Here is a 14,344-nt window from a genome sequence, read left to right as displayed (position 1 = left end):
ATAATAGTCATAGCTACTTTTTCTATTTGGTACCCTAGCCTCAAATCTCAGAGTGTACCTACAGGTATTCAATAAATACTTCTTACTCTTAGGGACTGCAATGAAAAGAGCCACAGAACAGAGCAGCCAGGCCTGAGTCCTGGAGAGTGTCGACACCACGCCAAGGGCAGCACTCTGCCTGGAGCTTGCTCTAACAGAGGGCAGTCTGGTTGTCAACTCTACATCATGTCTTTTCTTCCCTCCGGAGAGTCCCAGGGAGGAGAAGCAGGGATGGCACAGGTAGGACTCGCCCTGTGAGGGCAGAACACTGATACAGTTAAATGACAAGGCCTGTAACATGTATTCATTACTTGGTAAAGGAAGGCGTGTTTGGGTGTTGTAAGTGTATGTCACTCAAGGACACAGACTCGATCAGTGACCTTGGCTGTGCCAGCACCAAGGCAGGTGAACGACAAGGGAAAACTCCTCATGAGAATTAGTCTTCCTTCACTAGCTCTAATAGCACCAATGAAACTACCATGTATTTATTAACATTTGCCTCTAATTAGTAAGTTCAAAACACTCTAAAAATTCACCACCAAGCAATCTCTACCACTTCTCACTTGGTATTCGTTCCACACATTCAAATTCAGGTAGTTTGAAAGCTATTTGAAAAGAAGTGTAATCAGAGGATTTGGGAGGATGAGGAAGCAAAAATAACAACAACCGCCCCCCCTTCTACATTTTATGCCCATACCGAACCCACAATATGCAGAGTCATTCACCATTTCTTTTGCTTAATAGTAGAATCAACACTATTTCACAGGATCTAGCATGGCAAAACTCATCATGTATTTATATATAAAATGAAGAAGGAAATTTAAAAAAAATTTTTTTTCCTTACAAAATAGGATGAGAGAATCATTGTACAACCAGCCAAAATAGAAGCCAGCACGACATCAGGTGGAATTTCCGAACCACTCCTCCCAAGGATAGGGGTAAACATCTCAAATACGGCCCAGATGAGGTACAATGCATAAAGATAAGGAATAAACATCCCCAAAAGGTAAAAGGCAATAAATTTTCCTCCGGCACCTACAGAAAAAGAGAAAGAAAACACATCTCTGAAAACAGCTTTTCATAGTCCTGGTATACCTACGCACCTAACAGAAATTAGGTTAGCTCTGACTCTTGCCCTTTTGGTACATGTTATCTTAGTGAGATAAAATACTTTGACTTAGGGTAGAATACAAATAAGAAAACAAAGTATGTAATATATTAGCATGTGCTCATTTACGTGAGAATGATGGGGTATGTATAAGGTGTAAGATAAAAATCTGTGTGATCTGAAAGTTAAAAAAAAAACAAACAGCAACAATTTAGAAAGCCTACCCAAAAGGATCAAATATGGAAATAGTTCCTGGAAGCCTTATCTTATGTATTTTAAGGTATTTCCCATTTGTATCACAACCAAAAATACCCTACCATGCCGCTTAAAGTCCTTGTGCACGCAAAGCTTTGTGAGCAACGGGAATGCCACCCAGACAGCGCTAATAAATGCCGAGCAGAGCCCTTGGTAAGTGAGAGCTGTAAGGAACCCACAGTGCACAAACAGAGAGACGTCAAAAAATACTTCTCCCAGATACTGGTCACTGGCATTCTGAAAGAAAGAAAATATACAGGTCGTCTCATTCATGGGCCATTCATAAAGATCTTCTATTGTAGTGTAACTTCCACTGCTCCAAAAAGCTATATTTTGTTTGGAGCAGGGTCTATCCTTTAAACTTTAAAGTAAACACTGACAAAGCTACCTCCTATCATAAAGTAATAAATTCAAATTACTGCACAGGAAAGGGGAATTTAACAAGATGGGGGTAAAAACATCATTACTTGTATATAATCTGTGCTCTCCCTCCACCGGGCTGAAAGACCTTTGGAAATGTTCTAAAATAGAAGAAAGGACTCTCCTAAAAACATTCACCTCTGTAAGCTCTTTTATTCATGCAACTTACAAGGAATGTCAAGCAAACTGGAGAAATGACCTATGTGAAGGCGGCTGCAGCGCCACCAACAGCACAGCTTGAGAACTGCAGGACCTTTAGAGCACACAGCCATGGGGGGTTTTTGCTTGATTCCTGAGTCTTTTCTATCTCCAACTGGTCTTGTAGCACAACTTTGCCCCCATCCTGGATTCCTGGTGGTTTCACGTTATAAAATTTGATCTACATTTTTTGAGCTCTGAAGTCTGAGGATTCCTGTGCAGCACCTTGAGTTCTTCAGAAGAAAGTTGCCATATGAACTTAATACATTTTAACGTCTGCACCAGCGATTCTATTAATGTAAACATGAAAGTTATAATTTTAGTGCAGAAATACCAAAACGGAAATAGATATATTTAAGCTTTTCTCTCTCCTCTGCCTTCTCATTTCTGTATAGTCCAGGGCATGTTTGTTATAAGGGTCCCTAATTCAAGAGCTCAAAAGAGTTTGTCACATGTTTTCAAAACAAGTTAAAGTTCACTTGACAAACCTCCTTTGGACAATGAAAGACAGGCTATCATCGTTAAATAATTAGATGTTCAACACTGTTAATCAAGAGTCATGGTCTTTAAAAAGAATAAAATAATCCTTAGGATTCAATTTGAAGCCAAATTCCACTCAGATATTTAAAAACAAAGATCTCAACAACAAAGACTGTAATAACTGAAAATGTTTTACATTGTTCCCACATTGTACCCAAGTCCAAACATCCCTCAAATCTAGTTCCCCTCTCCCCGTCTCTATTATCCCTCTACCCCTTCCAATACATTCTGTACACTGTTACCAGTGTGTTCCTACTAAATTACAAATTCTCACGCTCAATATCCTGCTTAGAAATTTTAAATTGTGGCCCCACTGGTTTTTAGGGTCATGCTCCAACTTCACCCTGGCCTGCTTTCTCAGTTATTATCCTATCAACCTCATCTTCACCACACTGAACTTTTTACTGACTGTGAGCCAAATGCATCTTGTACATTCCCACCTTTGCCCATCAACCTGTTCTCTATCTGGCACACTTCTACTCAGGCTTCAGAAACCCAGTTCAAATGTCACCACCTCTTTCATGAAGCCTTCCTGACTTCCACAAACAGAATTCATCTCTCCTGGCCCTATATTCCTACAGCACTGTTAATATATCACTCTACTTCACTTCGTCCCAATGTACTGAAACCCCTGTGGTTTCTCCATCATTTCATCCCCAAATGAAACTGTGAGCTCCTCAAAGAAAAAGACTATGTCCTGAATCTCTGTACCAGACCTTAGCATGGAAGCCCACTAGATACTCAAAGACCATTTGTGAAATGAAAATAAAACACACTATTCTTTACATTGTGCCTTCAGCCCGAAGTTTTGTAATCAGACAACTGAAATCAGTCAAAGTAGAACTTTACTAAGCATTTCTGTCTTACCCTCTACTGCACCCCAATGCCGTATCAATGACAGTCAGCCACGCTCTGACTGATTACATACCATTGCACTAAGAATAAGCATGTGAAATTGAGCCCCATGGTATCATTCTTTTGGAGACAGAAGCCACTAAGATACAAGCATTGGCTCAACCATAAACAGATGGCTAACCTCAAAGAACCTTTCTTCAATAGGGCCCGAAACACAGAAGGGCTCCTCAGATCATATCCCAACATGAACTGAAACTGAGACCAAGGTTCAGGTACCAAAGACATCCTTGTGAAAGGATGCTGTATTATAGTCTTCCATGTCTCCATTCTAATCCCCAAGAGTACAAACTGAAAAAACAGGTGTACACTGGCCGTCTTGAAAATGACGGAACTAAGAAAGATTTTCCCTTTAACTCTCTTAGAAAATCAGAAACCACTGCTTGCTCTCTCACTGTAATTTATTTTTAGTCCTATTATCTCATAACCCTAATACCTAATTTTGTTTTTACCAAACAAAATACAATGGTATACAGTTGAAACCACAACAATATGGCTATATTCTCTAAGTCAGCATAAATCATTTTGGAACCCTATGTACCTCCCCTTATTCTCCTTAGCAATATGTCAGTATAACCCCCAGACCACAGAGGCATGCTGACAGAATCTGCATCAACAACATAAAAGTTAAAAAAAAAAAAGTGAAGGAAACTGAAAACTTTAAGCGCAGTTTTAAGCGCAACGTTCATTCACACAGCAAACACTTACTGTGTGTTAATGCTGTTTCAGACACTGCCTAAGCACAGGGGACAATGAACAAAACAATCCATGCCCTCAAGGAGCTTACAGTCCAGTGGAAAACAGAGCTATTCAAATATAAATAATTGGGTGATCCCAAGGAAGGCTGGTAGATTAAAGAGCATGGTTACAAAAACCGCAGACTCAGGAGAGGCAAAAGGCTATGCTAACACACCTTGCTGTCACCAACACCCCAAACTGTTTGCAGCTTTATAACCTCATTTGAAGTCTGCTACCTGCAGAATGAGAAGCCTTCCAGAAAGTCAACACAGATCTGGGAGTCAATTATCTATAGCCATGCCAAACAATCTGTGATAGCTCAAAAGGCCAATCACAAGGAACACCCACCTGAGTTTGTCTTCAATCCTAGAAGGCAGCAAAAAGAAATCAATAAATATGCCCAACACTTACCACATAATGAAATCTTTTTGCGAGGGTATGTATGAATATTATTTTGGCAACAGCTGCAGTTCCATACAGACAAACGGAGACGTAGAAGTGGTTATACCATGAGAGAGACTGTCCAATAAGAGAGACGAACACTGCTATAATGAGAACTGTAACCAGGCTAGTAAACCAGCTTATCAGAGTGATGCCAAGTCCACAGAAGAAGTCCTTTGTGTAGGTAGCAGCTAATTGACAGAAAACAAAAAGTAGAGATCACCGTCTTTATCAAATCAATTTCATAACCAGTTAGTAGAATTAAAGGAGCAAACATTAAAATAAAATTCACCATTGTAATTGAAAATACTGAAATTTCCTAGGGGTAAGGTTTGTTTAAACACTACACAGGGAAAGTATCAGTGAATAAGATTCAAGTATTGACATCTACTCAGAGTCCGTGCATACAAAAGACTCAAAGAGATAAGTCTTCAGGAGTAGTTCAGATATATTCCTGGCTAGAAAAGTGGGTCGTCTTAATCTTCATCACCTTTGGGATGCTTTGTGTATTGAAATAACAGCAGAAATGGAAGCTTCTTACTAAAAGAAGCTAACACAGGAATAGAAGTAGCATGAGAAAATAACCAGTGATAAATGAGTATTTAAATTGCTGCTAAATATTTTATCTGATAACAGCACACACCAACTTAGAGTACAAAACATAGTAGAAGGAGACCAATTTAACCAGAAGATGCTCATTTATATTCCAGAACAGTGTGCTATTGGTCTGTAGTGTGGACAAGACTTTTTAATGGGACTCTTCACTAAAAGTCAATCTTTACAAACCATTTTCCACAAGCTTTTGTGGTACTTCTATGAAGTGCATAAGTACGTAAAAATTGCCTGCTTCACCATGACTAAAAGTATAATGAGCATATCAACCTGATATTCATTTACAAATTTCTTACAACAGTATAAATCAAATGTTATTTTTCTTAAGATTTTTAACTTCTTGGAAAGATATAAGCAAAGTGACTAAAAAACTTCAGGCAAATTCCATACCCGTGCCAGTACAGTAGTTTTAAAGGAAAATACTTACTCTTATTTTGGGGCTGCAATAATTTCTTTCCCAGGTATAAAACAACAGCCATTACCACCATGTAGTTAATTATCAAGCCAACACGAGAGGGGTAGGCAATGACAAACAGGCCAAGCACATCAAAGAAGACCATGTTTCCATGTTGATACTTAGAAGAAGAAGCCAACATATCAGATGTAGCTAGATATTTAAGAACTGCTAAAATATTGTCACCTATTAGTAAAAAAAAAAAAAAAAAAGAAAGAAAAGAAAGGTAACAAAGTTGAATAAACCATCCACTGTTAGAGTAAAGAAATACCTAGAAAGACTGTGAACAGAAATAGCTTTCTACCATCCTACTGCTCTCCCCCACTTTTCTTCTAAATATCTCAGATAAGGTCCATGCCCCCTACTCTTGTTTCCTCTCCACTTCAAAGCTCAGTGACCTGGTCTTCATCCTTTCTCTTCTATTTATTACAGCTACTCCCTGATCAGTTCTACCCTCGCTGTTGACAAATCCAGTGGCTGTTTCTTAGTCCTTCTTCATTTAATATATACTTAATGTAGCAGACACTGCTCTAGATACCAAAAATTCAGTGGGGAACCAAGAAACTCATGAAGCTCACAAACACCAAACAAGTTATTACACGTGTGTTAAGAATTAATAAGGAATTTCAATGATATCCCAATTAAAAAAAGAAATAAGAAGGAGAGAGTCCCCTAAAAACATATCACGGGAGACTAATGGAGTTTGAGAAGTCAGGGAAGCACTCGAGGAAGTGAAATTTACAGCTAAAGGATGGACAGGAGCTACATCGGGGGAGAGACTGTCCAGGCTGAGACTGTTCATCTGTGTAGATGAAGGCTCTGAGGAGGGCAAGTTCCAAATACAGGGTGGAAAAAAAGTCCGGAATGAGTAGAGAGAGTATTCAACAATGAAACTGGAGAGCTGGGAGAGCCATTATCAGGGAGAATCTGGCACATCAGATGCCGTCACAAATATCTGTTATATCAATCAATGACTAAACGAGTTTGAACTTAATAATGAAGAATTACAAGGAGACATGAATGGCATTCCTTCCTGCTGCTCATCCCATTGACTTTCTCTTTCCACTGAAGACACCACCTCTGTCTTACTGCGGGATTTCTTTCATTGGCTCCTCTGTCACACCTTAGAATGTGTCTTCCCCAAAGCTCAAGTTTAGTCCTCTACCTTTGCTTCCCTCTTCCAAAAACCATTTCCATTCTCCATACTTCAGTGGTTTTCTCTATGCCTTTAATTTCCAAACCCAGAAATCCAGTTCTGTCATGAGCTCTAACAGTGTATCTATATTTTCATCTGGTCAGTTCAGACACCCTCCGTCTTACATCTGACAGACTTCAGTCTCCTTCCCCTCTTCATGACTGCTCTGGATGGGGGCCTCCTTCCCGTGTTCCCATAATGGTCAATTGCATCATCTCTCCCACAGCCAGCTAGGCCTGATGCTGCCCCTTGCTGCCCCTTTTATCTAATCTGTCAAGTTCTGTTGAATTTACATTCAAAATATACCTAATTTTCTATCCCCTTGCTTTCATTTCTATCTTTGGTCAACACCCAGTCTAGGTCCCTTACTATTCCACACGAAAATTACTGTTGGAACAGCCCTGACTCTTGGCTCTCTCCCCGTCTCCACCATCCACTCCACACTGCATCACCAGACTGACAGCATTTTAAACCATCATTCATTCGTGTACTCAGGCCTTTAATGAGTCCTTATTCCTACAGTGTCTTCTTGCTGATTTTTAAAGCTTTCTACAATTTTCTCTACCCTATACACTTATGCCTCATTTCCCTCTATTTCTGAAAATGCAACCTCCATTCTCTGACAATCTACTCACCAACAGCCCCTCATACACAAACACACCCTACTCGTGCTGTGCTCTTACTTGGGACATCCTCTCTTTTCCACTGTGCCAAATCCCACCAACTCTTTTTAAGGCTCAGCAACAGACTCACCTCCCCTGACTACTATGGATCTCTCTGGAAAACACTTTAACTCCCTTGCCCCTTGTCCTGACACCTGTCCTATAACCCACTCACTGGCCCTCACCACTCAACCTTGGATCAATGTAACTTTTCCAGACCTCGGCAAGTTGCCCAAAGATGTGCTTGTGCCACCTCCAATGTATAGCTTCCATTTTGGCTACAGGCTCATCACTCAGCAATCCGACCATAACCCTGGGTCAACACCCTTTCAAATTCCTCATAATGAATAGTCTTATGTTCTTAACTGCTAAACTAGATTTCAAGGCTAAAATTCAAAGCCTCATCTAACTCCAAAGCCCCACCTCATTTACACCATACACTGCCTCCCTAATGCACAGGACACAGAATATTTATAGGTTTACAGGTCATCCATTGTATTCCATCTTAATATCAAAAGTCTAAATTAGGGGCTTCCCTGGTGGCGCAGTGGTTGAGAGTCCGCCTGCCGATGCAGGGGACGCGGGTTCGTGCCCCAGTTCGGGAAGATCCCATATGCCGCACAGCGGCTAGGCCCGTGAGCCATGGCCACTGAGCCTGCGCGTCCGGAGCCTGTGCTCCGCAACGGGAGAAGCCACAACAGTGAGAGGCCCGTGTACTGCAAAAAAAAAGTCTAAATTAGAATACCAACCTGCTCGCTGAATGGAATCTGTTAGAATTCTGTCCGCTGTGTCATACTTGGTGTGATAAATGTATCCATTCTCAATAAAAGCTAAGTCTATTCCTAAGACATACAGAAAGAAAAAAAAAAGTCATTTTAAAGATCAACCTTACTTTAGGCCCATTTGTTTAATGTATTAAATTCCTGAAAGACAAAACATCAAAGCAGTGACATGATTGCTTTGTCACATTCATGAATGCATGATGTAAATTCTCTTCCAAATTCTCACAGAACCAATAGTTATGGTACATAATTCAATACGTTATGACTGGGGCATTACAATTCACACAGCAAGGGGTAGGAATATTGAGCACGGGAGGTCATCAAAACTTTGCCATCGACATCCTTACCAGGCCAGAGCCAAATTTTAACTTCAAATAAGCTGTACAAGCCCCCAGGGCAGATGGCACAGCAAGATAACAATGAAAAAGACCCCTGAAGGATCTATTACCATCTTTTGGGAATGAAGTGCTAACCAGTTCTCCCCTGTTCTGTCACACTGTGGGTCAAGATGACATGTTCTAGAAAAGGGAAGCATTTAACTTAGACTGGAGTTTAAAAGAAAAAGAAACTATCAGGGTCTCTCTTTCAGTAAGTCAAAATATGCAGTTTTCACATAGAGAATTTGCTCTCAGAAAATGCTGCTCACTCACAAACTTCCAAAATGTAAAACTTGTTTTTGATTAATCACTGTCACAAAAAAGCCCGTAACGACTGACAGAATACCTGGAATGTTCCCAAAATCCCTGTAGATACGAAAGTCAGTATCTGAAGGAATGATTCCACTCTGGAAAACCTCCTGAGCCACCACGGAAGCAAAAGGGTGTTTAGCTGCTGAAACATAAGCTTGGACCAACCAAGGATTTTCAGGACCTGAAATGAAACATGACAACATAATACAAGGTTAATCTGGTAAATATTTTTAATATAGTAATTTTTTAAACACACCTGAAATAGTTACTGTGGTGATTTGGGGAGATAGGTCAAGAGTTTGTTTTTTTTAATCCTGTTTTCTGTATTTTCCAACATTTCTTTGATAAATGTGTATGACTTTTTAGAATGAAAAATAACCTTTAAGAAAACAAAATTGCTTTTAATTATAAAATAACAGCACTAGGGCTTCCCTGGTGGCGCAGTGGTTGAGAGTCTGCCTGCCGATGCAGGGGACACAGATTCGGGCCCCGGTCCGGGAAGATCCCACATGCCATGGAGCGGCTGGGCCGTGAGCCATGGCCGCTGAGCCCGTGCGTCCGGAGCCTGTGCTCCGCAATGGGAGACGCCACAACAGTAAGAGGCCCGCATACCGCAAAAAAAAAAAATAAAAAATAACAGCACTATAAAAACTTTAAGTTTAAAAATGAAAAACCACTAAGATAACTATCATCATTTTTCTATTTTCTTACAAATGTATGATTGTGTGTACATAGCTGTACTGATAGTGTATATATACTCTCTACATTGCTCTTTCACTTAACAGTGTACTAAATGCATTTTCCTATGTTGCTAGATATTACAATAATCATTTTAAGAACTGCATAATCACTGAATATATCATAAAGTTCCTTACTACTATAAATTTTTATCACTGTTAATAATTCTGCATTGACATCTTCATGTACATACAGCTTTTTTCAAATGTGGGAATTTTTTCTTTAGGATAGCAAGATAAATTGTATTACTGTTCCCAATTATTCACTCCTCCCTCCCATATAACTTATAATGCCTCCCTGGGGAAGTAGCACATACATAAATTGCTTCAGTCAATTGATTGTGAATGGGAGAGAAATGAACTTCAACTGAGAAGACTCTGAAGAACCATCACATGGTCCATCTCTCCCATTAACTTTGGCCCTGAGATTAAAACATCCCTGATGAGGGCTTCTCCTTCAGCCTAGGTCTCAGAATGAATAAGACACATAGAACATAATAACCATGGGATGTAGCTGCAGTTACTCAGGAACCAGATGTAATGCAAGCAACAAATAAGCCTTTGCTATTGTAATCCACTGAGATTCAAGGGTTGTATATTACAACTAAATTTACCAAAAAGTTGTCTGCTGTAGACAGATCAAGTAACTGTATTTCAGGAAATCTAAGAATATTAACATTTTTATAACTTTATAAACAGATAATCAATTTGCTTTCCTACAGAAAAATAACCATAAACGGTGGGGGAGGGAAGGGGTGGAGAAACACTACAGAACCAGACACCCAAGTGACCCAGAGACTGGAGTTACCAGGCATGGATTTTAAAATAAATACTATTAATTATTCAAAAACACAGATGACAGCAAGAATTTCACTAGACAACTACAACCTATTAACAAGAGAGAGTGAGAGACCTAGTCAAATGGAAACCCTGGAACCGAAAAGCATAATAATTGATGTTAAGAATTTTAATACATATATAGTTTAATACAAAGTTAAACACAACAGAAGAAAAAAATATAGATCCAGAGAATTAAAGCACAGAAGGAAATAGGGATGGAAAACATAGAAATGCTTATAATACATATGGGATACAGTGAAAAGGTCTAACATGAGTAACTGGAATCTCAGAGGAAGAGGAGAAAGAATGGAGTAGAAGCAATGTTTAAAGAGGTAAAGGCCAATAATTTCCCAAAACTTAAATACCAAGCTATGAATTCAAAAAGCCCTACAAACCCCAAATAGGATAAATATTTTTTAAAAAAACCTACTCAGCACCAAGATCTTTGCTTCTGAATACAATTATCCACTAAAAGAACCAGTTCTCCCTAGAGACATGCCCAATTCCAGATCTGAGCCTAGGAAAATACTGATAAGTGGGATCATCTTGTGCCAGAAAGTAAGAAGGTGCTCAAACAAACATGTCAGAGACATGTCAAAGGGACAGGCACCAGCTGAAGGGGCTGCCACTGGCCTAAACTGGAACAATTCATGCATCAAAATGATTGTAACAGAATATAAAATCCATAAAATAAAACATACATGAAACACTGAAATAAATACACACAAGAGAGAAGAGAAAGCCTTCCTTCTAGAGAACTCCAACTATTAACTACAGACGGAATGACGGACCCAGAAAACAGCATCTGGCTAACATTATAGTAAAAATGCTTTGGGGCAAGAATCATCAATGATTGCTAAAACTAGGATCAAAGTTTCACAAGAAACAGGGTATCTACACAGCCTCAAACTATTTATTACAAAGGTGTAACTTTACAAAGTACAAAAACCTGGCAAATATAATCAAGTGATAGAAGGTTAACACCGTCAGTAATCAGACAGACATTACATGCTTCTGATGTGATGCACTGAGAAGAACACAAATGTAAAAGGAAAAAGAAAAATGATGGTGGGGAAGCAGATTATCAAACCATATCATGTTAAAATATTAAAATATTATTACTATTACAATTAGATATTAATAAAGTTTTATGATTAAAATATTAAAACCACATTGAAAAACAGGTAAAGCTAAACTATAAAGGAAAGAAAGTAATGATCATAAAAATTAGAATAATGGCTAACCTTAGATGAGAGGGAGGGAGTTGTATTTGTGAAGGGGCAGGTGGAAAACTTCTGGGAGGGTGTAGCAAGAGTCTATCCTCGGGATCCCCTGGTGGCGCAGTGGTTGAGAGTCCGCCTGCCGATGCAGGGGACACGGGTTCGTGCCCCGGTCCGGGAAGATCCCACATGCCGCGGAGCGGCTGGGCCCGTGAGCCATGGCCGCTGAGCCTGCACGTCCGGAGCCTGTGCTCTGCAATGGGAGAGGCCACAACAGGGAGAGGCCCACGTACCGCAAAAAAAAAAAAAAAAAAAAAAGTCTATCCTCTTTCACACGTGGGGGTTAGAAGGGTATTCACTTTATAATAATTAAGTTCACACTGATATTTTTTATGTGCGTGTTATATAATGACTGTGATGTATCAAAATACATCTGACATTTGATCCCGGATTGGAACTCAGACTAAAAAACAAAACAAAGGATGTTATCAGAACAATAGAAATCTGAATAGGTACTGTTTATTCACTAACAGTTTTTTTTGGGGGGTTTTTTGGGGTTTATTTTTTTTTGCAGTACGCGGGCCTCTCACTGTTGTGGCCTCTCCCTTTGCGGAGCACAGGCTCCGGACGCGCAGGCCCAGCGGCCATGGCTCACGGGCCCAGCCGCTTCGCGGTATGTGGGATCTTCCCGGACCAGGGCACGAACCCGTATCCCCTGCATCGGCAGGTAGACTCTCAACCACTGTGCCACCAGGGAAGCCCTAACAGTTTTATATTAATGTCAAACTTTTTGAGTGTGATAAATGTACTGTTATTGAAGGAACATATCCTTGCTCTTTATCTACTGAGATGATTATGCTGAGATTATCAATTGAGATGGTTTTTCTCCCTTACTCTGATAATGTGGTGAACTACATGGAGTGACTCAAATATTAAGCCATCTTCATTTACCATTAGTAAAACTGCAGGATGTAAAATCATTCCACAAAATCATTTGCATTTCTATACACTAATAATGAACTATCAGAAAGAGAAATTAAGAAAATAATCCCATATCCAATTGCATCAAAAAGCATAAAATACCAAGGAATAAATTTAACTAAGGAGGTGAAAGAAATGTACACTGAAAACTTTAAGACACTGATGAAAGAAATTGAAGATAACACAAATAAATGGAAGAAACTGTGTGCTCACAGACTGGAAAAATTAATATTGTTAAAATGTCTGTGCCACACAAAGCATCTAGAGATTCAATGCAATCCCTACCAAAATTCCAATGGCATTTTTCACAGAAATAGAACAAACAATCCTAAAATTTGTATGAAACCACAAAAGACCCCAAATAGCCAAAGCGACTTTAAGCAAGAAGAACAAAGCTAGAGACATCACAGTTCCTGATTGCAAACTATATTACAAAGCGCTAGTAATGAAAACAGTATAATACTGGCATAAAAAAAGAAACATAGATCAATGGAACAGAATAGAGTTCAGAAATAAACTCACATATATATGGTCAACTAATTTACAACAAAAGAGCCAAGAATACACAATTGGTGAGGGACAGTCTTTTCAAATAAATGATATTGGGAAAACTGAACTGCCACAAGCAAAATAATGGAAAGGGACCACTATCTTACACCATACACAAAAATTAACTCAAAATGGGTTGAAGATTTGAACATATAAGACTGAAATCAGGGACTTCCCTGGCGGTCCAGTAGTTAAGACTCCAAGCTTCCAATGCAGGGGTGGCGGGTTTGATCCCTGGTTGGGGAACTAAGATCCCGCAAGCCATGTGGCCAGAATAAATAAATAAATAAACTTTAAAAGACTGAAATCATATAATTCCAAGGAGAAACCATAGGCAGTAAGCTCCTTGACACTGGTCCTGGTGATGATTCTTTGGTTTTGACACCAAAAGCAAAGGCAACAAAAGCAAAAAACAAACAAATGGGACTACTTCAAACTAAAAAGCCTCTGCGCAGCAAAGGAAACCATCAACAAAATAAAAAAGGCAGTGTACTGAATGAGAGAAAATATTTTCAAATCACATTTCTGATAAGGGGTTAATATCTAAAATATAAAGAATTCATACAAATCAAGAGCAAAAAACCCCCCAAACAATCTGATTGAAACATGGACAGACAACCTGAATAGACATTTTTTCCAAAGACGACAAACAGATGGCCAAGAGGTCCCTGAAAGGTGCTCAACATCACTAATCATCAGGGATATGCAAATCAAAACCACAGTGAGATATCATCTCATACCTGTCAGAATGGCTATTACCAAAAAGACAAGAAGTAAGTGTTGGTGAGGACGTGGAAAAAAGGCAACCCTTGTGAATTTGGTGGGAAAGTAAATTGGTGCAGCCACTATGAAAAACAGTACTGATGTTCCTCAAAAAATTTAAAAATAGACCTACTGTATGATTCCACTTGTAGGTATTTATCCAAAAAAAATCTAACTCAGAAAGATATCTGCACCCCCATGTTCACTGCA

The 14,344-nt window shown here is 39.3% G+C and overlaps 1 protein-coding gene across 1 annotated transcript in view; it reads right to left on the bottom strand.

The window, feature by feature from the left end:
• ERMP1 (endoplasmic reticulum metallopeptidase 1) overlaps window positions 1-14,344 on the bottom strand; it is a 50,273-nt gene that overhangs the window by 23,208 nt on the left and 12,721 nt on the right. The window contains exons 5-10 of the mRNA XM_079927119.1: window positions 9,080-9,226; window positions 8,324-8,416; window positions 5,691-5,903; window positions 4,622-4,842; window positions 1,465-1,639; window positions 884-1,074 (exon numbers count right to left, since the gene is read on the bottom strand). Of these exons, the coding sequence (XP_079783245.1) occupies window positions 884-1,074; window positions 1,465-1,639; window positions 4,622-4,842; window positions 5,691-5,903; window positions 8,324-8,416; window positions 9,080-9,226 (1,040 nt within the window). The remainder of the gene's footprint in view (window positions 1-883; window positions 1,075-1,464; window positions 1,640-4,621; window positions 4,843-5,690; window positions 5,904-8,323; window positions 8,417-9,079; window positions 9,227-14,344) is intronic.

This window comes from Stenella coeruleoalba, assembly GCF_951394435.1.
Source record: "Stenella coeruleoalba genome assembly, chromosome: 7".
NCBI classification, from domain to species: domain Eukaryota; kingdom Metazoa; phylum Chordata; class Mammalia; order Artiodactyla; family Delphinidae; genus Stenella; species Stenella coeruleoalba.
The sequence above is the reverse complement of the archived record's forward strand: the minus strand, read 5'-3'. Positions and strand labels throughout refer to the sequence as shown.